Genomic DNA, 23,700 nt, shown 5'->3' with positions numbered 1-23,700 from the left:
GGTGGGGTGGGACCAAGGCCCTTCCTCCTGTATTAAGACTGACCACGGCATCCTCACATAGGGAATGGGCTCATTACAAGCTATCTCATGCACCAGACATACATTAATTCTTGTCACTAATTTTCCATGATAAACAAATATATCTTGCGAATGTTATTTTCCTAGGTGTTTTTTTTTAAAACACAAAATACAAAAAAGATGTGGGACAGAACAAAAACTTAATGTTTTATGAGAAAGTTCTTGGAGATTTTGCATAGAAAAATAGAATTTAGATGGCAGTCTGTATTTATAGCATATAGTTCAGCGAATACTAGAGGAATTGTAGAATAAAGAGCACATTAATATTAGTAATCCTAAAGACATTTCTCTTTGTTGAAACTAACTGACTGCCCGTTCTCCTCAAGCTCATTGGTCGACCAGCAATGCCTGCATACTGGAGTCTTGGCTTTCAACTGAGTCGCTGGAATTACCTGTCACTAGATGCAGTGAAAGAAGTTGTCAGAAGAAACCGGGAAGCCGGCATTCCATATGTAAGGAGAAGAAAGGTTGCTAAGGGTGGGGGATAAAGGACAAGCATCTTAACATTACAGGAAATGATGAAAAGTCAGGATACTCGAATAGATAAAGTATATTACATTGATGATCTAGAACATTTGTAATTATAAAAGTGATTTAATAGTAAATTTATTCTACTTTCTTATATGATGTTCACAGGTTGATTGAATTTATTTCCTTTTTCCTTTTTTGAAATCATAATATGTTTACATAATTTCTTACTTTCCTTTCTTCCCTCCAGACCTTCTAATTTATACCTTCTTGCTTTTCTCAAATTAATGTCCACTTCTTATTTGGGTAAACACATTTTTTGAAGTTATTATCAGGAGTTTTATCAAAATGAAAATATTTGTTGTCAATTTTTAATATAATTTTTGAAAATTCCTAAATGAGTGCTGTATTTAATCATTTGTATCCTCCCTCTCAGTCTTCTCATTCCTTCTGTGTTCCCCCCATTTCTTCTCAAATCCATAGCTTCTTATTTAATTACTGCTATGTGTATATAAATGTGTATACAAATACATCCTCTTGAGTGTATTTAATGTTTCTATATGTATTTAAAGTTGACCATATAGTATTAAACAACCTATTCCAGGGCTTGTCCCTGGAGAAGACTGATTTTCCCTCTCTCAGTTGTCATTTTTCACTAGAAATCTTCACTTAAGTTTTATGTTTTTATGAGATTTCTACCATCAATGCTGATATACCGACTGGCACTGTCATTGAGCAGTTCAAGCTTAGATGACCAAATTAAGATTTTATGATGTCACATAGAAAGACACTATCTTACAGCAGATGTCCTGGACCTCTGACCCTTACTATCTCCCTGCGTATCCTTGTGCAATATTCCCCGAGTCTGTAGGGATTGCACTGTAGATGTATCAGTCTGGGTTGGGGACACCAGCATCAGCTGTCCGAAGACTTTTCATTAGTTGTGGATTGCTGTAAAGGTCTTCACTGGCTCCAAAAAGAGGTTTCTTTGCTTAGGAGTAAAAGGTACACTTACCTGTGGGTATAAGGAATGCAGTTAGCAATTATACACATTTAGGTATATATATTTAAATTTGCTAAATAAAATTTTATTTTTTAAATGTTTTATACACACACAGATATGGCATGAATGAAACTCACCAATGACAAATTTCAATTAATAGTAGTTTCAGCCTTTTACACATGAAAAAGAGATAATCTAGGGCTAAGAGAGTGGTTTGGTAGTAGAATATTCATTAGACTCTAGCTTTCATAACCAGCACTAAAGAGAGGAAGCAAGCTAAGTGAGCCATTTAAATGAAAGCAAATAATTTTATAAAAGTATTATTTCTTCTTCATATAAAATAAACTATACATCCATTTATCATTTTTTCCCTTGAAACAATGTCTCCACTCTGTAGTTCAGGCTATCCTTGATTTTTAAGGACCTCCTACTTTACCTTCCTAATTTTGAGATTAAATTACACTAGACTGCTTTCCTATAACCTTGTTGAGTTCATTGTTATGTTACTTTCTGGATGAAACAAATGTTTGTGCTTAAAGATTGGCATTACAAGAAAGCTCTTTCAACTCTCACTGAAGAACTTTTTGCTAATTTCCAGGATGCACAAGTCACAGATATTGACTACATGGAAGACAAAAAAGACTTTACTTATGATAGTGTTAATTTCAGTGGGCTTCCTGAATTTGCTAAGGATTTACATGACCACGGACAAAAATATGTTATCATCCTGGTAAGGATAAATTAGTAAAATGTTTTTAATATTATACAATTGTACATTAAAATATTGCCTACAGAATCTTATTTCTTTATCAGGACCCTGCGATATCTATAGATCGACGAGCCAATGGAGCAGAATACGCAACATATACAAGGGGTAATGAAAAAAACGTTTGGGTGAATGAGGCAGATGGAACGACACCACTTATTGGAGAGGTAAGTTCTCAAATCCGTTAAGTTCAATTGGCTCTGATTTCTAATTTTCTTCATATATGTGGTGTGTGTGTATGTGTTTTCTTCTTTGGATTTGAATTATAATTATGCAAGGATATTTTACTCAAATAAACATGCATTAGTCTTTAAAAGAATCTAGTTGTGAAAAGTCAATAGCAGGTCATTTAAAGTGAATAGTTAAAATCAAAACCAATAAACAATAAATCTGATACACTGTCTAAAGTCTTACAAAAATTCTGTAAGGTTTGCATAGATAATTTAATATAAAATATTTGCAAGTACAAACTGAATAACTGTATATTAGCACTGAGTTTTATGAATTCCTTTTAAACATCAAAATAACATGCATTTATTGAAATTACTTCAAAGGAAGAAAACTGAAATATAGAAAATTAAAATGAAATTTCAAAAATCACAGAGCCAGTTTTGAAGGAATTCAAAATGTACCTAGATAAATGTGTATTTATATATGCATCTGTCTGTCAGTAAATCTGAATGTATATGCATATGAGTTCTGGCTTATGTGTGCCAGCAAAGGTCAGAGAATAACGGGGTGTCAGTCCTTGCCTTCCACCCTGTTTGAGACAGAGTCCTTGTTTGCTGCACTAGGCCATTCCAGGAACTTGCAAGGATTCTTTTGTCTCTTTCAATCCTACTTTAGGAGTGCTGGGATTTCAGACTGCTCTGGGAATCTAAATGCTAATCTCATGCTTATGTGGCAATCACTTTACTGACATAGCCACCTGCTCAAGCTGTGATGCATATATTTCGACAGAATAAATATTCTTTTTAGCAGTATACTCATAAGTATTGTCAATAGCAAATAATGACTCTATACATGAAGTGTGGTTTTAATAAAACTAAAGAAAACTGCAAAAGGAAATAGCAATTTTCAAATGTGTATTTATTAAACTAGTATTCATGACATTGACAAATATCCTACCTATCCTTACTGCAATTAGTAAGCTTAAATTTTTAGGGCAGCATTTTTTCCCATGATTATAGACTTCACAAGTGCCAGCCATGACCTTGCTGTTGCTACCCAGTAATGGTTCACTATGTATTCTTAAAACTTGACATTTTGTTCCTGAGCAGATTAGCAAGCAATTGTGTTTATATGGTTTTAAAACTATATATCCTAATCTGAATTAACAAAAATCCAGTTATTCTTTATTAGTGCTATTATTGAGTGAATAAATAATAAATTAGAGTTTGAAAAAGAATACACAATCAAGAGATAAAGTCTTTGACATCATAGGGTCTGGTCTTTGATGCCTTAAATGTAAATTCCTGCCAACCAGGTGTGAGGAATATGGACTTGAACATCCTATTTGTTTTGTCTATATGCCATGTATCACCTGCAAGATGGATTTAATTAACATACCTAAAATGTAAAATGATAATAAAAGTATATCTCTCAAATTTCTAGTAAATATTATGTTAAAAATTATAAAAATTTTTAGAATGCAGAAAGTTTCTAGTGTATATTGTTGTAATGATGAAATTTTCTTCTCTTGAAGCTTTTGGAAAGAGATGTGTCTAAAAATATAGTGACATGGTTTCAATTATTGAAACTGGAATACATTACAGTACTCTGGTTTATTAATCTAATCTACAAGAATACTAAGAGTTATGATTACCTCTACTCCTGATGGCATCTATTCCCATGTTTTCTCTTCTAAATACTTAATGCTTCTTTTTTATATTTACTAACCAACTTTCCCTTAAGGGAGTTTAACATAATGTCCAGATAATTTTGAATGTGGACTGCACATGCATCATACACACCTACTGAAGCACAATATTAGAAATATAATACTGATATGATTATTAAGTATATGTGTGTTAAATACAACTTATGTTTTAAATTCTCTTTTATTTATGTGCTCATGTGGATGAACTCTTCCTCTAGGTTTGGCCAGGATTAACAGTGTATCCTGATTTTACTAATCCCCAAACTATTGAGTGGTGGGCAAATGAATGTGATATCTTCCATAAGGAAGTGGAATATGATGGACTGTGGATTGTAAGTGGCTATTAAAAACAAATAGTTCTATTTGGTGATCACAAAATGATTTATCCATAAACACACACACACATGCATTATATATCTCTATAAAGAACGTATTCTAAATAAAATTTAAGCATTTTCTATCACTTTCTAAAACACAAACACTATTCATGTAGAAGAAGGAAACAAAAATTAAAAGTGTAAATTTAGATTTTTTTTCCCAACTAGTGGACTTTGAAGAAAAAAATTAATTTTTATATAAGGAGTTATATCTTTTAGTTCTATCATTTTTTATCTGAGAAGATTGATTTTGGGACAGACCCAATAAAAATAGTTCAATTTCAAAGCACATATGATGAAAATCACCAGCACCATCTACCACTAGTGCGTACCTTAGGAGGCTTCCCTTCCAGTAAGTGAAGGACAAGAACAATCTAAAATTGCAGTGGCACGTATTTTATTTCAAAGCAATTAAAATTTAATTCCTAGATTATTTATACATTTATGAAGTCACTAAAGAAAATTATAATGTTTGGAAAATTCTTGGGATGATTATTGTTTGCTTGTTTTCCTAATTTTATTTAATCACAGCTCAGTCATTTACAGATCAGTCAGATGAAAGTCAAAGTAAACCTGTGTTTATTGTGACTCTAACTTTACTGGAGGACAATAATACATTCTAAACACTAGTTTTAGAATAAACTTAACATAAGCCAGAACAAACACACACACACACACACACACACACACACACACACACACACACGAAACAGAGGTTAGGAAAAGCATAACAGCTCTGTAGAGCAATAGATAATGTAGATGGGTTTTCCTTGGTTGTCTAGGTCTGTTACCATCTTAATGTGCAAACTGTATATATAATTAGTTAATCATTAATTTACCTAATTGGGATTTTTGTTTTAATTATTGAATTATCCATGTTTGAGGAGGACAAACACGGAAAGTTGTCTGTGATGTCACAATTCCTGTGCAGACTTTCATAGAAGAAGGGTATAGGGAATGTTTGTTATAATTCTATGAGGTCACACTGTTTATACTTACACAGCAGAAAGAATAATCAAATATCTATGATGTGTTTTAGGTTTATTTTCTCACTAGTCTCCAAGTCAGTAATTTCCTACTACCATTCAGAAAATAATGTTTATTAGAAAGCAATTATGCAAAATTTTAATGACAAGGTTTGGTTGCCATCAGCTGTGTGACCCAGATTTAAGGTGGATCTTAATTAAATTACTTCAAACAGTGTAATTAGGAAAAATTCCTCCCAGCTGTATTGAGCTGCTTGAGCTTTTGTTAACTACAAGTGTAATCCAATTGACAAACAAGAATATCACATCACATATACCTTAAAATAATTCCTCAACACATTTTCAAAAATAAATGTGATTAACACTTTCTTAGAAAAAAATAAGATAACTTAAGGCTCCTTGGAAATCATTAAGGTTTTTTGTGATGCTCCTATGATCCCATGTTTCCATGGTTTATGACAGTTTGCAAGCTGTGGACTAAGTGAATATAGGTATCCGCAATAGGCTGAGTGCATGATGAAATCTAGATAACTGCCCATCAAAGTCAAATATGTATAAGAATGAATTTGCAGGGAAAGGGTTTAAATAAGTCACAGTGAGAAGATTGAAACAACTCTGAAAGTTGTTTAGTGAAGGCACGGTGTGCTTTGTGTAGATTTGTAGTTCTGTAAAATGAGAGGTATTTTTAATATTTAAAACCCTTTCCCCCAGTCTAAAGTTCCTGTCCTAGCATTTGCACCCTGGTTTTATGTCTGTCATGTAATATGCCATGTATGCTATATGTATATATATATATATATATATATATATATATATATATATACACACACACACACACACATACACATATACACACATACATATATATGTATATAATCAAGGAGATAAGCAATTTTAAGGATGTCTTTTTAAATAGCATAAGAAATCTGCTATTATTCATTTTTAACTGATTCTATTTTCCCTTTTCTCTCCACTTAGGACATGAATGAAGTTTCCAGCTTTATTCAAGGTTCTCTGAAAGGCTGCGCTGTCAATGAATTGAATTACCCTCCTTTTACTCCTGGTAAGTTCCATTTTCTTACTAATTACCCATAGTTAGGAGAAAGTTTTTGTTAACTAACAAATTTCTAAAATATATTTTTAAATCATAAACTGTTAAATTTTTGAAATCTAAAGTCACTGATTTTTCTTTTCCTTTGTCAAATATAACAAGTTATGATTACATTGCTATAATACTTATTTCTGCATATATTGTTTGTATGTATACATGTTTTCAAGTTTACAGATGAAATGCCTAGGCTCTTGTCTATTCTTTTCTACCTTATTTATGTTGAATATTTGTTTGTGTTTTATACATATGTACATGTTTGTATATTTCCAAATGAAAGCATGTAGAAAATAAGATTCTAATTTCATCTATCATTCTGCATCATATTTTGTAAATTTTATTTATTATTATGTTTATATGAATGTTTGCATACATGTTCATGAGCACATATACAACCAGAAAGATTTTTTTCTTTACTTTCCTATCACCTAATGTCTGTCCCACTGAGGAAAGGTTTCTCTTTGAAATTAGGACTCACATTTTCCCACACACCCTAATGACTTTTACTCCAACTCACTGAGTTACAGATCTGCTCTCTCTCTCTCTCTCTCTCTCTCTCTCTCTCTCTCTCTCTCTCTCTCTCTCATATATATATATATATATTGCTATGTGGGTGTAGAGCTTTAAATCCCAGTACTCAAATTTTCAGAGAAAGCTTTGTTATTTATTGAGCCAAACTTCTTCAAAGCACATTTTTGAGACAGAATTTTTTCATTAAGGCTAGACATCACTGGTTCGCTACAAGAGAGAGAGAGAGAGAGAGAGAGAGAGAGAGAGAGAGAGAGAGAGAGAGAGAGAGAGAGAGAAAGTTCTGCAGAGCCAACTGTCTCTACTCCTCAGTGCTAGGTGGACAGCTCATCCTCATGTGTACCTTGCATGTGGGTGCTGGAGATTTGAACTTAGGTACTCACGCTTGTGTGCTGAGCACTTTGTTTCCTGACTCATCTCTCCAGTTCCTAACCAAAATCACATTTAAGTCAACTTGTGTAGTATAAATGACAAAAATTAGTATTTGTGGAAATTCTATATGTGTGTACATTGCAATTCACTCATCAATGACTTTCTCATGGATTGATTTACTATTAAAACCATAAAAGATTATTTAGTTAAATTAAATTGCATTAAATCATTTCCAAGTTTCTACAGGAATAAAATGCATAAATATAATTGGATATTGTTAAACTAAATGTAGTCTTCTGCTATTTTTGATCATGTATGGGAAAATACATTAGAAAATACAACTGTCGTTCTAAAATAACTCACAAGAATTTTTTATGTTCTTTTCTCAAAGATATTCTTGACAAACTTTTGTATTCCAAAACCCTCTGCATGGATGCTGTGCAGCACTGGGGGAAACAGTATGACGTCCACAGCCTGTATGGGTACAGCATGGCGATAGCCACAGAGAAGTAAGTCAAATCCCTGAAGAAATGCAGTAACTCAGTACGTTTTCTTGATTTGTGTGTTTCTCATGGCTATAGCCACAGAGAAGTAAGTCAAATTCCCTGAAGAAATGCAATAACTCATTATGTTTTGTTTATTTGTGTGCTTCTGGAAGTCCAGCAATTTACATAGAAAGTTTCAAGAGGAAGAAATTTTTTTAAAAATTCATGGTAAAATTTCATGGTATTAAAATATCTTTCTCTTTTACTAAGAACTTATCAATAGTAGTAAGTGATCAAGAATCATGTAATACACATATTGAGCAAAAATTGGATTAATTAATAGAAGTTTCCTTTAAAATTTTGCTCTGTTTACTTTTTATGGAAAGCAGTAATAAAGTTTTGGATTTTTAGTAATCATGACATTCTCAAGTGGCTTAAGAAAATGGTGATGCAATAACTGCTCTTCAGTTGCCAAAATTGAAGTGTTTCAGTTCACTTAGTTTCTAAGCAGTAGAGCATAATAGAATAAGGAACATGCACTGAACAGAACTAGGCAACCGGCGCTCATTGAATTCCTGTTCCTTAGCTAGTTCTGTATGAGGTTCGACAGACCAGTAACTGATAACACTCACACCACAGTGTCAGTAGATTTGCAAGTGTAAATAAGTGCTCAAGTGTTAATGCTTTGCTGGTGGCAAATCATACAATGTACCAAAACATTTTTTTTAATTTTCATTATAATGTTCATACTCCTCTCTGTGCACACCCACATGTAAGAATAATAATAAAAGAAAAAAAATATTTTATTAACGAAAGTAGAGGACAAAGGATGGTACTGGCTGGAAGGAGAAACGGCAGGAGGGAAACATCATAATTCTATTTTAATTAATAACATTCAAAAATGAATTAATAAAACCTAAGTACAGCATGAAAGTAAATTATTGGAGGAATAAAACAGCCATATCTTATGGTTCAATACAATAGAGCTTATAATGTACAAAAGGCACATAAGGATAAAATATTTTTATAAAGCAAGTCTGATTGACATCATACTTTGAAGTACTTTTAGTTTTTTTGTTTGTTTCTGATAATTTTCCTTTGAGAGAAAATGGTCTTTTTCAAAGATGTCCTTCTTATGTGTTTGATCAGAATTTATTTAATTGAGCTGCATTGTGGTACCTAAATGCAAAACTGAGGCTAAAAATTTTATAAAATTTTATAAATAGTATGTCTTGTGTAAAATGATCAAATATATATTTGAAAGCCATGTTTCTTAAGTTAGTGAACTCAAATTTGTTTTTGGAATACCACTTACGCTTTAACTGGGTTATATTTTTAGGGCTGTGGAAAGAGTTTTTCCTGGTAAGAGAAGTTTCATCCTCACCCGGTCAACATTTGCCGGCTCTGGAAGGCATGCTGCTCACTGGCTCGGAGACAACACCGCCTCATGGGAGCAGATGGAATGGTCCATCACTGGAATGCTGGAGTTTGGTATATTCGGCATGCCTTTGGTAAGACAGTTTAATACTAGTCAAACGATAAGGACAAGACAATGTATAATTGTTTTAACGTGGCTTCCTAAAGTATCACAGTCAATTTTAAGGCAGCTCTAACTATTTGACAAATCATTATTCATACATTCAATAAATGTTTTTTAAATGAAAAAAAAAGTTTTAACGTCGAGAAAATATAGTAAATTCTAAATATGAACTATGAAAAGTATGAAACAAAATTAGCATAAATTCAGAAAATCAAGAGTATATAAAGCCATCAAAAATATATAAAGTATATGTCTAATGATTATTCAGTTAATTTCATATACATGAATAAAATGGACACCCCAAATCCAATGAAACAAAATAGCTTCCACACACAATATTGAGTTTATAAGGTAAGAAATACATTATCATATATATATGTTCATACATATATATATATTCAGAAAAATCCAAGGTAAATTTAAGAAAAGGAAGAAAAGTCAACTAACTTCTAAATGTTAGTAATTTGTTATTTCTAAATAAATGCTTGTTTGTTTTCAGCTATAAAGAAATCTTATAGTTTTAAATACTAAATCAAAACCAAAATAGGTGAGCATAGTGGGCCTACCTGCAATCTCAGCTTTAGGGAAGCTATAGATGAGATCAGATTACACTTTTGAATATCAAGTCCCTTGAAAAACTGGACTACACAGTAAGATGTTTGTCTTGAAAAGTAAAAATAAATAAAATGAAGCAAATAGATGTAGGCAAATAAAAACAAAAATCAAAGACGAAAATAGTTCAAATTCTAATTAGTGCATGAATTTAAATATAGGAAAAGAAAAGCAATTAACTTAAAATGTGTAGTAATGAAAGACAGGTTATTTCAATGAAGCAAAGTGAAATATAATGAAATATGCTAAAGAGATTATTAAAAATCCGAACAATCATTAATTTAAAGCATGTGTTATTAAAATAAAATTTCAAGAGAAAAAATATTCCTTAAATTAAAAGCACTGATATTAAAAATAGAAGACATTAATTTTCATATATGTCACTCTATTATGCTCTTATTCATTCTTCATATATATATATATACATACATAATATATATACATACATATATAACTTCTAAAAGACCCACAAACTGTAGCTAAATAAGGAAAGTATCAAATATTCCTACAGATGATTAATTATACATTTGAAAAAATAACACCATGCCATTTTTTACATATTCTGTCAAAAATCAATATTATATAGATAAAAAAATGTGATGAAGGTAAACTTTAATCATTTTGGAAGAAATTGTAAGAGTTTAATTTATAACATGTTAGAAGAATAATATTTCAAACAGAACATCGTAGATGCAATTGACACAGGAATGTATATAAATTGGATTACCATTTTGCTAATCAAATTATGTCCTAATGATTATGAGTAGAAAGCAGCCAACATACTAGGAAATTATAGTTTCACTTTATTTAATCATTAATGATTAATACTGAATTTACAATGCACAGGGTAAATCTATAAAAAACAAGAATAGAAAACTTAGGAAAGTGTGTTTGACAAGCAATACTAAAAGAAAATCCTCCATATACATGAACACTTCAAAAGATCTTAACCTAAACAAAAACCAAATAAATTAAAGCTAAACATGAGTGAGACGCATTTTATGTAAATCAGTGATAAACATTAAGCCTGGTCAATAAGAAGAGCTCTGAAAATTAGCATAGGATTTAGAGTGGAGAGGTGAAGGAAGGAGGGAGGTGGTGGGAAGCAGAGAATAAAAATAACGTGGATAGATAGAAAGGAGGATCATGATGTCACATGGAGAGAAAGTCAGTTCAGAGGATGTGTTTGAAAAGAGTAGAACAAGCAGACAACAAGCAAAACCAATCAGCTGGTGCATACCCTGGGATGTAGTAGGCAAAGCTGAATGTCAACACTGAATCAGACACGCACTTTTTAGGTTGGAGCAGACATCTGTGGGTTTGGCGGTGATACTACAGAAGAACTCTGCAGAAGATGGACGCAACTCGGAGCCTTTTATCCGTTTTCTAGAAACCACAATGCTGACGGCTACAGGGTAAGTGACTCTCATCTGTCATGTTCTCAAACAAACAACTCTAGTTTTAGAAGGAACTGTGGCATTGGGTGCAATCAGTCCTTTTACCAATCATCATTGACCACAACTGTACTTTTAAACAGTGTCCTTTCATCAGTATAATGTGGTAAGAAAAAAGTATGTAATATGTTTTATAAATAAATATGTGAAATTCATTTCTCAATATCAATATATTTTATGTGTAAAAGTGAACAAATGAGAGCAATCATAAAGCAAAATGTAGTGATGCCATATATATATATATTGGTTTTTCGAGACAGGGTTTCTCTGGTTTTTGGAGCCTGTCCTGGAACTAGCTCTTATAGACCAGGCTGGTCTCGAACTCACAGAGATCCGCCTACCTCTGCCTCTGCCTCTGCTTCTGCCTCCCAAGTGCTGGGATTAAAGGCGTGCGCCACCACCGCCCAGCTGTGATGCCATATTTTTGTCTTAGATTTTAATAGTGGATGTTTTAGTTTATTTTATAAGAAAATATAACATTCTAAGCAAAAGCCCTAATGTGATATATATAAATACACACACACACACACACACACACACACACACACATATATATATGTATATATGGCAGAAAAGTCAAGACACTTATAATTTGAATCTTCAAGCCAGTTAAGAACATGCAATTTAAAAACAATACAGTGTCAGTGTTCACATGTTGCTATCATATAAAATCTTAGTTCCATCCGTCTGGGAAGCATCAACTGTACAGCTCATTCTATAAGGAAACTGACGAGAACAAAGGCAAAATGGTACAAAGGAGATTCCTAACAGATCTACTGTTGTAAGTCTGGTCCTCATGAAGCTGACAGAAGGGTGGCAATCGTAGAGGGAAAATCATAGAGCAGCTGGGTTCTAAGAGGCTCTGCTAGGTCATTGGGAAAGATATTAAGGTGAACAGGACCCCTGGAAGAGCCTTGGATCTTCCCAAATGATCAGTCACCCCAGCCCCACTGTGTATTATGTGGCTGGGGTTAGTAACAGTAAGGGTGATGTCACTGTAAATTTATGGGGAAACCTCAGTAAATTCTGTAACCATGTAGCAAAATGTAAGCAAGTTTTATTATTGTGGTCCTCCTTGGCACAGAGAGGCAGGTATTTTCTAAGTAGACAATCATTTGGTCTCAGGAGAGTAAAGCTGAAGTTTGCTAAGTGTCCCAGAAACTTTGTTCCATGTGGTTCTGTACCTGAAGGTGTTTTCTGTTCCGTCTGAACTCAGTAGCTATAGAAAGGACAGAATTCTTTAGTAAATTTCACGACTGTGCTTGAATGGGTTATGTACATCCCATTTGTAGAAGTATGCCATGAGGCTGAGTGCAAATTCAATTTTAGGCATGCCGTTATAATTGGAACAAACCACAGATTATTTGACTAAGGTTTAGAGAACAGGAAAAGTGAAAAACATCATAAAATAATGAAGAGTTTGAAAGTTTCTATTTCGTCATTTTTCACCTTTTTGAAAAATAATTTTAAGTGAGAAATGTATACTTTGAAATGGAGTTTAATTAAAATATAAATGAGGATACAAACCCTGAAACATCCAGTCATAAAGAGGTTATAATAAGGATGCATTTAACTTTTCATAGAGGAGCTGACATATAAACAATTTGCTTTAAACAATAAATCAAAATAGTTCAATTTGAAATGTTTGTTTTCATTTTCATTTCTCATTTTAATATTTGGGTTTTTTTTTTTTTATATCGTACAGGAGCAGGATCCTGCAGTTTTTGGACAAGACTCTCTTTTGGTAAAGTCAGCAAGGCACTACCTGACCATCCGTTACACCTTACTTCCTTACCTCTACACTCTGTTCTATAGAGCCCATGTGTTTGGAGAGACAGTTGCGAGGCCATTCCTTTATGAGTGAGTAGCGGGAATTATAAGTGACAATTGTGATTTAAGGGGTTGGAAAGCGATCTCAGAGGGTTAGAGACCTCACTCAGCAAACGGGGAATAAAGTTCTAATCCCACGCACCTATACAAAAAGCTAGAGATGACTGCTTTTGAAAGGAACCACATTATTAGGGTTCACAGATGGTCTGCCAGCCTAGCCTATCGTAGAGGGTGAGATCGGTTCAGGGGGTACCTTGATCAAGACAAAAAGGAAGACAAATTTCTCTCATCTCTCCATGTGAGAATGAGCGTGTACACTTTCAAACTCACACGCATGAACCACATACACATACATTGCACACACGTAAATACACACACACAGCACATACACCCATCATAGCATATCCACACACATCCACCACACATACACACATCATATATACACATGACTTACCCATGTCATAAACACACACAAGCATACAATGTAACACATACACGCACATTTATGCATGCTACCACACACGTATGCCAATGAAAACTACGGATCCCAGAAGGATCCATAGATGTGGGCTGATAGACACCTCTTGTAAAATCTCCCACATGGTACAATTAAAAAAAACTGTTAAATTCTTGAACAGTAATGTGTTCAGACATTTTATTTATAAAAGAAAAATTTTTTACCTGCAATGATTGGTTCCTGTCAGTGGTGGTCTCTGTGTTTTTGGAGCCTGTCCTAGAACTAGCTCTTGTAGACCAGGAGATGACTATTTATCTATATAATTCTCAATATCTATCTAACTTAAAGACTAAGACAATAAACAACTGTGTAACAAATGAGGATAATGACCTCCAAATATAAACACTGTACAAATATACATTGCAATATGGCAAATATATATTAATACACAAACATTATATAAGTATCTTAATCAGAGGTAGAAATGTACATTGCAATATGGTAAATATATACAATATATATATATCAATACAATATATGTCAATACATAAAAATATTTTAAACAGACATAGAAACATGCATGCATACAATAGTCAATATAATTTAACTTTGTTTCAATATACAAGAATTGATACCAATATATTTGTCTAAAAGCAGTAACTCACAATTATAAATCTATTATCCCATCATTCCCACTTTTTTTTTTCAAAATGATCCCTGCGCTTATAAAATTCCTCCCCCAACCTCCCAACCCCTAAATGATGTCCCTAAACCCAGGGGTAAACTTTACTGGGAGAGGGGACGTCGTTCTCTAGAATTACTTCCAGCTGTCATGGGGGCAACATTCTTTCTGGGGGAATCCTGTGAAAGTAAAATGATGGTTAAATTTTAAGATCAATGTCTTTTAAAATTGCAAATAGTCTCTGAGTATTTTGAGTATACACAAATACATTACACACATTTATCACAAGTTGCCATATATCTGTGGTAGACTTCTTGGGCTTTTTGAGTGTAGAGCTGACGCATGCCTACCATTCCTTTCTCCCTTTCCTCCCGCTCCCTTCCTCCTTGCCTGTCTTCCTTATTGTATGTTGTATGAACTACACTAGAATTATTGCTTAAGAATGACACATTTAACAAATTTAAAATGATGATTCCAAGGGGAGAAATGAAAACATAAAGAAAATAATTAATTTAGCTTTTTGCTTCATAATAGTATATCTTGAATGTTATCATTGTTCTTAGATTTTTTGATGACCCAAACAGCTGGATTGAGGACCTCGAATTTCTATGGGGCCATGCACTACTTATCACTCCTGTTTTGAGACAGGTAGGCCTCATACATGTATTATATTTATCACTTAAAAACAATTTTGCATAGCAAAATCTTTCCAATGTTATGATAAATCTGAATAACACTTATTACTCATTGAACTATTTCAAGCTCACAATCTCTCACTGAAATTTAAAACGTCAAAAGATTTTGACACTTACAAAGTTATTTGATACCTTATAAAATATGTAATAAATAATGTAGCAAGGGTGAGTGTGTAATCAGCTTTATATTGAAGAATTGATATTTATTGCATTACCTCAAAGCTTATCCTAATGTTAATTAGCTTATGTTTTGGGAGACATAAACATTGCAGCTTTGCTAATATCTAAGTAAAATAACCATGTAAAGTAACTGACCTTAAGAATATGTAAAACAAAAAAGTGGAGCAAGATTTATGTGTCTCCCATTTCTAAGATCTGGAGTCCATGTATCTATTTAGAAATGAACATTTTATATCACAGCAATCAAGTGGTTTATAGCACAAGTGCATACATGAATTATAATTGTTACCTAAATAGTATCCCCTTTTCCACTAGAATCCATATGTTACATTATGATGTCATGCTAATAGTTCAGAACTACTGGAGTATAAGAATAGGGAAGTATTTTTTTATCTAGAAAATAGAAAATCTAAAGCAATACTTGACAAGATTCTTAAAAATTTGAATTTTAAAAATGTGCATAATTTCAAAAATTTGTATATAGTACTATATATTGTATATTTACATTGATTTTCTTTAATTTAGGGAGCAGAATCTGTGAGTGCATACATTCCTGATGCTACCTGGTATGATTTTGAAACAGTAAGTATTTTAAATATATATACATATATATGGCTCTCCATCACATTTCCGCACACACAGTGTATCTGCATCTATTTTGGGAAGTTCCCAGAGAATTATAAAAATGTTTCTGAATTCTAGAGCTGTGTAAAAATTAGTGTATTGTTACTCTCCATTATACACAAGTCAGGTTTTTGATATGAAGCTATATTTTATTAAACAAATACATTTTTGTTTAAATGGATATAAAGGAGTATTATGGAAACTTATTTAATTCTGCTCTCCTCATTTACATTTGCCTTCTTGCCAGAAGAATTGAGACAGGATTACATGTTTTGAAATAAAAGAAAAAAATCAAATCATTGTAAATGTTTTTTATGGTCAACTAGAAAGGTCAAAATAATAGCATTCATAAATTCATCTATACAGTTCTTTCATTTATTTTTCGGAAGTGGATGTTTCTAAGACATCTTCAGCTTTAGAAATATTTACTTTTAAAGTGACTGTATTTTCCATATTTGTTTGACTGATGAGGACTTTTTTAAACAACATTTGAAGAAACTTTCTAAAGGCAAAAGAGCATTATATTGTGTGTCACTTCCTGTTATTTATGTCTTTATTATTTTAATTACATATATTTTTGGTGTAACATAATAACTTAATGAGAATATGCAATGTGCAATGAAAAATAAGTTGATACTTGCATCTCAAGTACTTTACATGAAATTTTACTTGAAATATCAAAAAATGTATGCATGTATTAGTTAAGTATAATATTTCATTGATTTTGTCCATTCGATACTGGTCAGAACAATGCCATTACCATTTCCACTCCCTTACCATTTGTTACTTGTGAACTGCCTTTGAACTCCTCTGTAATAATTGTTATTGCTGTGAAATGGTAAATTTGTAATTCTGATCCTTCTTTTGGATGATACTTATATTATTCTGGAATAGAAAAATAGTACCCATTTATTACTTACAAATTGTGTTTTGTTATCTTTTCCAAAATCACCTTTTACTTTCCCTTCTCCAAAATCTACTGATAGACTTGTCTTATTATCAAATTATGTTACTTTGCAAGGTGTACATGGCAGTGGTAGGGATGTTTCAAAATGTATGCTCACTAGTGGAAGAATACATGAAGAAAATGTGGTATATCTACAACATATCATTATTCATACATTAAAAGAGTGAATCCTGTCTTCTTCAGATTAATGGGTGGGGCTAGAGGGTGATCTACTGAATGAAGGAGCCATACTGAAGACAAATGCCACACATTCTCTCTAAAATATAGATGCCAGTCTGAATGATGAAGCGTGATTAATAGAAGCGTGATAACTTTAAGAGAGAGTAGAAAATAAAGGTATAATGGTTAATTATAGGCAGGAAAAATTTCTCTATATCCCATTTTATATTTCAGAAGAAAATGAACTTATTTTTATATGCACTGAAAACTAAATGAAAATTATTTTCTTCCCATAATAATAAATGAATGCGTGATAAGTAAATAAAATGTATAAATTACAATCGTTATGAAGCAGGATTTAAAACATACATTAACAATAAAAAATACTGTTTATTCTTTAACTATAGGGTGAAAAAAAGCCATGGAGAAAAGAAAGAGTTGAAATGTACCTTCCAGCAGATAAGATAGGATTGCATCTTAGAGGAGGTTATGTCATCCCAACCCAGGATCCCGATGTAACAACAACAGCAAGGTAAAGTGAAGAACCATTGCATAACCATAGGACCCCTAATGCTTTGTTTGTATGTCTGGTATCCTAGACTACAAGCTTTATGTATGCACCGAATCACATTTTTATAAATTTATGGCTCAAGTATCTGGATTCTATTTTCTCCAACTATTTATTGAGAAAATACAAGTGAGTATATCACTTATGTTAGCAGTTTCAGAGTTTGGTTTCCTGAAATTGATTATTTTTGCAACTGTTTCAGGACAGTGTTCTCAAAAATCAGTCATCATTCAGAATTTCCTCAACAAGAAACTCAAACCTTATGGAATGTTTGGAACATATTCTGTTTAGAACAGTTGCCAGGACCCTATAGCCTCAGAAGCAGCATCTTATGGTGATACACCATGTAATTGACCTCGTGATTCATTTCCATTCTAACCAAGCTCACATTTGAAATTATTACACACTTCTTTTAACATTTAAAACTACCACTATTTTAGTTAGGGTTACTATTTCTGTGATGAAACAGCATGACCAAAAGCAAGTTGGGGAGGGAAGGGTGTTATTTGACTTACATTTCCACCCTGTGGTCCACTACTGGGGTAAATTAGCACAGGTCAAGCAGGGTTGAAAGCTGGAGGGAGAAGCTAATGCATAGGCCATAAACAGGAGCTGCTTACAGGCCTGCTCTCCGTGGCTTCTTAAGTCTTCTTATAGAACTCAGAATCACCAGCCCAGGGATGGCACCATGCACAATAGACTGGGCCTTCCCATATAAATAATAAGAAAATGTTTTCGAGCTAGCCTATGGCAGAATCATTTGGGACATTTTCTCAATTGAATTACCTCCTATCAGATGACTCTAGCCAGTGCTAGGTGGGCATAAACTTAACCAGCATAACTACATTTTCTTATCTGCAGGATAATTAATGTGTTTTAAGGTTACTTTGGTCGAAATGAACTTTATTGTTTACCTTTACATTTTATGTAAATGAGTGCATACATGCTTGTTTGTAAGTATATACAACATATGTGTGCAGAGTAGAGCATACAAAGACCTGAAGAGGGTGTGGTTTTCTGATGACAAAGTCACAGTTCTTGTGGCTCCCCTAGATAGGGGTACTGGTGACCAAACTGGGGTCCCTGTGAATAGCAAGAGTGTTTTTGAAACTGAGCAATCCTTCCAGAACCCTAAATTGAATATCAAACACATTTAAATTTTTTAGTTTTAGTTGGAATGCTAAGTTGTTTAGATTTGACAGTTGTCATATCCTTCAGTGATTATATATCATCATAATTACATATTATGCTTTTGTTTGTTTACATGTGTATAAAGTATGTTTTTAATCATAATAGTATATTTAGATCAAAAATTATAAATGCAAAATATATGGAGAGATGCCATTGCTCTTATTTTAATCCACAACAAAAATTCTCCATTGAAATGTATTTGTTATGTTGTAATTTGATTACAAAGTTATTTTTAATTCTGTACAAACCTCATTTTACCTGCAGCCGTAAGAATCCTCTAGGCCTTATTGTTGCCTTGGATGATAACGGAGCAGCAGTAGGTGATTTCTTCTGGGATGACGGTGAAACTAAGAGTAAGTCCCATTGTCATCTGTTCTGATGACGCGGTGATTCGCCTTAATTCATACCGAGTGCATTCCTAAAGATGCTTTCATGATTCTTTATGAGATTTGACATCACCACTTGACTTGCATAGGTGGTTAACCTATCAATGTTCTGAATTGGGGCAATGTAGAACATCTTTGATAAATGCATGTGATTTCTATGTTACATTAATACTTTTAATTTGATGCAGTCTGCCAAATTTTCAGTGTAGAAATTGCATCATGTCTTTGAATATTTTGGATAACCCATTGTAATCTTTAAAGGTAAAATTTTATTAATGAAAATGAAAATAAAACCAATAATTTCAGATGTAGTTGATTAATGTCAGTGTCAAATAATTTAAGGTAAAGAAGCATCCTTTTCCATTATTCAGAATCCTTTAGTTTACAGTTTGAGAACTTAGTACAAACAGAAATTAAATAATGAATGAAAAACATGAACCTGTTTTTTTTATGCTAAGTAAATCATGCCTGTTAACTTTATGCTTTAAGATTTACTTAAAGCTTTAAAATCTTGTTCATATTACTATGATTTATTTATTCTAATAGTTTTATTTTTTCCAAGAATATAATCACATAGATTCCTTTTGAACTTACTACTTTTCAAATATCATTAAATTTTATTATCATCAATTTCCATCAAATTTGGCTAGTCCTCGTCTTCCGTTTCCTTCTAACAATGTCTTAGGATTCTTTTAGCACACGTATGATACAGGTATCAGTGCTTCATTACATTTTCCTCATTAAATGTTAGTTCATTTACAGGTTAAAATTGGGTTTCAGTATCTCTCTACATTCCTTCCATATTCCAAAATAATGAAAAATAATAAATAAAATTATGTGAAACAGAATTTGCTATATCAGTTATTCATAGGAAAAAATAATCTTATACTTGATTATAAGATATAAATATCATTTGAAATATTAATTGATAACAACATATCAATCTTTATAATCTTTGCTATTGCTTTATTAGTGGAGACAGAGTCTCATATACCCCAGGCTGGCTGATATTCTCAGTCTCCTATTTCTACCTCTGCCTCTTAAGAACTGGGATTACAGGCTTCGAGTAATACATCTGACTAGGATAAATTCTGTTTTCTTCTAAATTTCTAGTATTTTACTACTCATGGCAAAACTAAATCTTCCTTGCTCTCTCAGCAACTTTAGTTGTCCGTTTTTCTTTGTGTAAGGTTGAGTCCTCAGAAGCTTTCCGCCACATACATGATATACTTTAGCTATATTCACTATGCATTGTTTCACTTCGATTCCTCTTGGAGCTCCCTAAGTAATTTCCTTCTAACCTTACTTCTGTTTACTCTTCTTATTACGGGAATTTACATTTAGTAGAAATGTAAAAGTAAAAATTCTTAACAGTGCTTCATTATTATAATTATAAAACAACTAAGTACTATGGAAATGTAAAATAAGTAAACAAAATTTAATTCATTTTGATCTGATAACTACTTATTTTTCAATTTCAGATACCATAGAAAATGGAAACTATATATATTACAACTTTGCAGTTTCCAGCGTAAGTTTTTTTTTTTTAAATATATGTATTTTTAATGTCTAGTTTATAATTTATTATAGAGTACTTCTGGGAAGTGCTTAAGTTTCTCTCCAGTTTTCAATAAAATTCAGAAAAATAAATAGTTGAATGAATTGTTAAATTTAAATTATTACATTATGAACAAAGAAAACCTATTTTTCTAATATTTTTATGACTTTATAAATAACAAAGAAAACCTTTTTATTAACTGTATTAGACTAAATTATAATGAAACTGTGCATTGTATCATTTGTACTTCTTAAATCCTATTTTAACATCGCTTTGAAAATAGTTTCTATGTATCCAATATGTCTTAATACTTAATATGTCAATCAGTGATAATTAATGTTCATTTGGCAATAAAAATAAAATTTGTGCACAAGTTGGAAAATAATTTCTATATCATATGTCTTGAAATGTCAATCAAAGTGATAATTTATGTGGACTTGGCAAAAAAGAATGAAAAATATTTGCACATTTAAATTTCTAAAATAATTACTGAGGAGGTTTTACACAAAGGTTACATTTCTTTATTCTTTCAAAGAATTTGAATTATCTCTTATCAATATAAGGGCTAGATTATGAGACATTATATACATATATATATATGTGACCTCATATTCTATTTCAAAAAGTAAAGTTTTGTGGCATGCGCGAAAAATGAGTTACATGCACAGTGGTAACTGGTGGGATGCAATGGCAGACGACTCAGCCATATTCTGTCGATCAAACTGGTCAGTATCAAAGGGATTAACATTGTGTACTGTTTTTCCTCAGAATAAGTTGGTTGCCACTTGCACACATTCATCATATCAAGATGGCACATCCCTCGCATTTAAAACAATCAAAGTCCTTGGGCTGACCAACACTGTAACCGAAGTTAGAGTAGGAGAAACTGAGCAGACATTGAATGTTCATGCAGCCTTCACGTTTGATGCTTCCAATAAGGTAAACTGGTCAATTTAAAATGTTTGCTATGTTTTCTATCTTCTCTAATACTCATCTGAAAGCTCTGGCTACTCAAGTCACATGCCTTTCTCCCCCTCTTTACTTTTCTGTTCTTCCAAAAATTTATCAGAGTAGTTAAAAATTTTGAAAATTTAGTGAGTTTCCTGTACTTTGGCATCCTTTTAAGTTTACATATCATCAAGGTCAAGAATTAATCATTAATGTTTTTCCCCCCCACAGGTTCTCTCAATCACAGATCTCACCTTTAATCTTGGGAAAAACTTTGTAGTAAGCTGGAATGATATTTTCTCAGAGAATGAGAGATTCGGTTGTTATCCAGATGCGGGCACACCAACACGAGAAGTTTGCGAACAGCGAGGCTGCATATGGAACGAGGTAATAACCGTCTTCTTGTGAACAAACCCATGGTTTTCACATCACTTATCAGGGGGAAATTTACACATAAATTTTAAATTCAGCAACATATGTGTCATTCATTTATAAATCATTTGACATTTGAAATTTGCACATTTCATAGACAATCAAACTTTAGATACATTATTGCTTTAAAGACATAGTTTAGCAGATGACAGACAAGGTGAACAGATACATTACTTTTTTGGCAGAATGGATGATAAGCTTCTTCCTTACCAAACAGTTTTGTTGGACTTATATTGTAATTTGATAGGTAACTTGCTAAACTGGCAAGGCATTTTGTTAGTAGTAACAAGTATTTTAAAAACAAAATTTTGACCTTTAAAACCTTGGATATGTGACACTACAGAATGCTTTAGTTATTTTGGCCACTGTAATAGTGATGGCCATGCATAGCAGGTGTTTTAGTGTCTAGTCTGTGCTACAGGACAGAGGGATCTCACTTGCTACGCTTATTACTCAGTTCTCAGCCTTTTCAAGTATTTTTTGAGTTTTGAGGCAGGCAGCATTTACTCCATTAAAACAGGTAATTAAAATTTTTGTGTTATAGTACTAAAACTAGGAAACATCATCAACCAACTTTCCAGGGGCTTCTACTTATGTGAAATAAGTCATAATTTCTGCTTCCAGACGAATCCTCCCTTTCCTTTTTGTTTAACAAAAAATGCTTAATGTAGCCGGGCGGTGGTGGCACATGCTTTTAATCCCAGCACTCGGGAGGCAGAGGCAGGCAGATCTCTGTGAGTTCGAGGCCAGCCTGGCCTAGAAGAGCCAGTTCCAGGACAGGAACTAAAAAAAGCTATGGAGAAACCCTGTCTCGAAAATCAAAAAAAAAAAAAAATGCTTAATACTTAGCATTAGAAATAATTAGGCATGGGATAGGTAAAAGGGAAAAATGGCCATAATTATTTATTTGTAAACATTCTGAAGGGAAGGAACAATTTTGAAGTCAATGTGAGTCATGTCAAGTGGTATTCATCTATCCTGAATCCTGTTTTTCTTTTTTTTAATACAGTTCCAATCTCAAAGATAAATAAGAACAAACACAATTTAATTTTTTAAATATTACACAGAGGGGCATTTTGCGTATGCATGTATGTATACCCCATATGTTTAGTGCATATGAAGGAAAAGCAGGATGTCAGATAGCATGGAACTAGAATTTCAAAAGGTCATCGGTCCTCCTGATGGTACTGGGAAACAAGCCCAGGTGTTGCAAAAGAGGCATCAATGCTCTTAACTGGTTATCCATCTCTCCAACCCTCCATAAATTACTAATACTAGAATATGCATGCTCAAAAAAAATCATTTCTGATGATGACTATGAACAAGAGAGCTGAAATAAAATTTAGGAAAATAGCTCTGATAGAGTC

The 23,700-nt window shown here is 32.7% G+C and overlaps 1 protein-coding gene across 1 annotated transcript in view; it reads left to right on the top strand.

Annotated features, from left to right (window-relative positions):
• The window catches only part of Si (sucrase-isomaltase), a 65,719-nt gene that overhangs the window by 13,550 nt on the left and 28,469 nt on the right, over positions 1–23,700 (top strand). The window contains 16 exon segments of the mRNA XM_075950448.1: positions 405–530; positions 2,148–2,279; positions 2,363–2,482; positions 4,413–4,526; positions 6,536–6,620; positions 7,957–8,074; positions 9,390–9,561; positions 11,501–11,617; positions 13,362–13,516; positions 15,189–15,273; positions 16,026–16,082; positions 17,658–17,782; positions 19,274–19,362; positions 20,877–20,926; positions 21,722–21,892; positions 22,133–22,288. Coding sequence (XP_075806563.1) covers positions 405–530; positions 2,148–2,279; positions 2,363–2,482; positions 4,413–4,526; positions 6,536–6,620; positions 7,957–8,074; positions 9,390–9,561; positions 11,501–11,617; positions 13,362–13,516; positions 15,189–15,273; positions 16,026–16,082; positions 17,658–17,782; positions 19,274–19,362; positions 20,877–20,926; positions 21,722–21,892; positions 22,133–22,288 — 1,872 coding nt within the window.

Source organism: Microtus pennsylvanicus, chromosome 16, assembly GCF_037038515.1.
Source record: "Microtus pennsylvanicus isolate mMicPen1 chromosome 16, mMicPen1.hap1, whole genome shotgun sequence".
NCBI classification, from domain to species: Eukaryota; Metazoa; Chordata; class Mammalia; order Rodentia; family Cricetidae; genus Microtus; species Microtus pennsylvanicus.
This window is presented reverse-complemented; position numbering and strand designations above follow the sequence as displayed.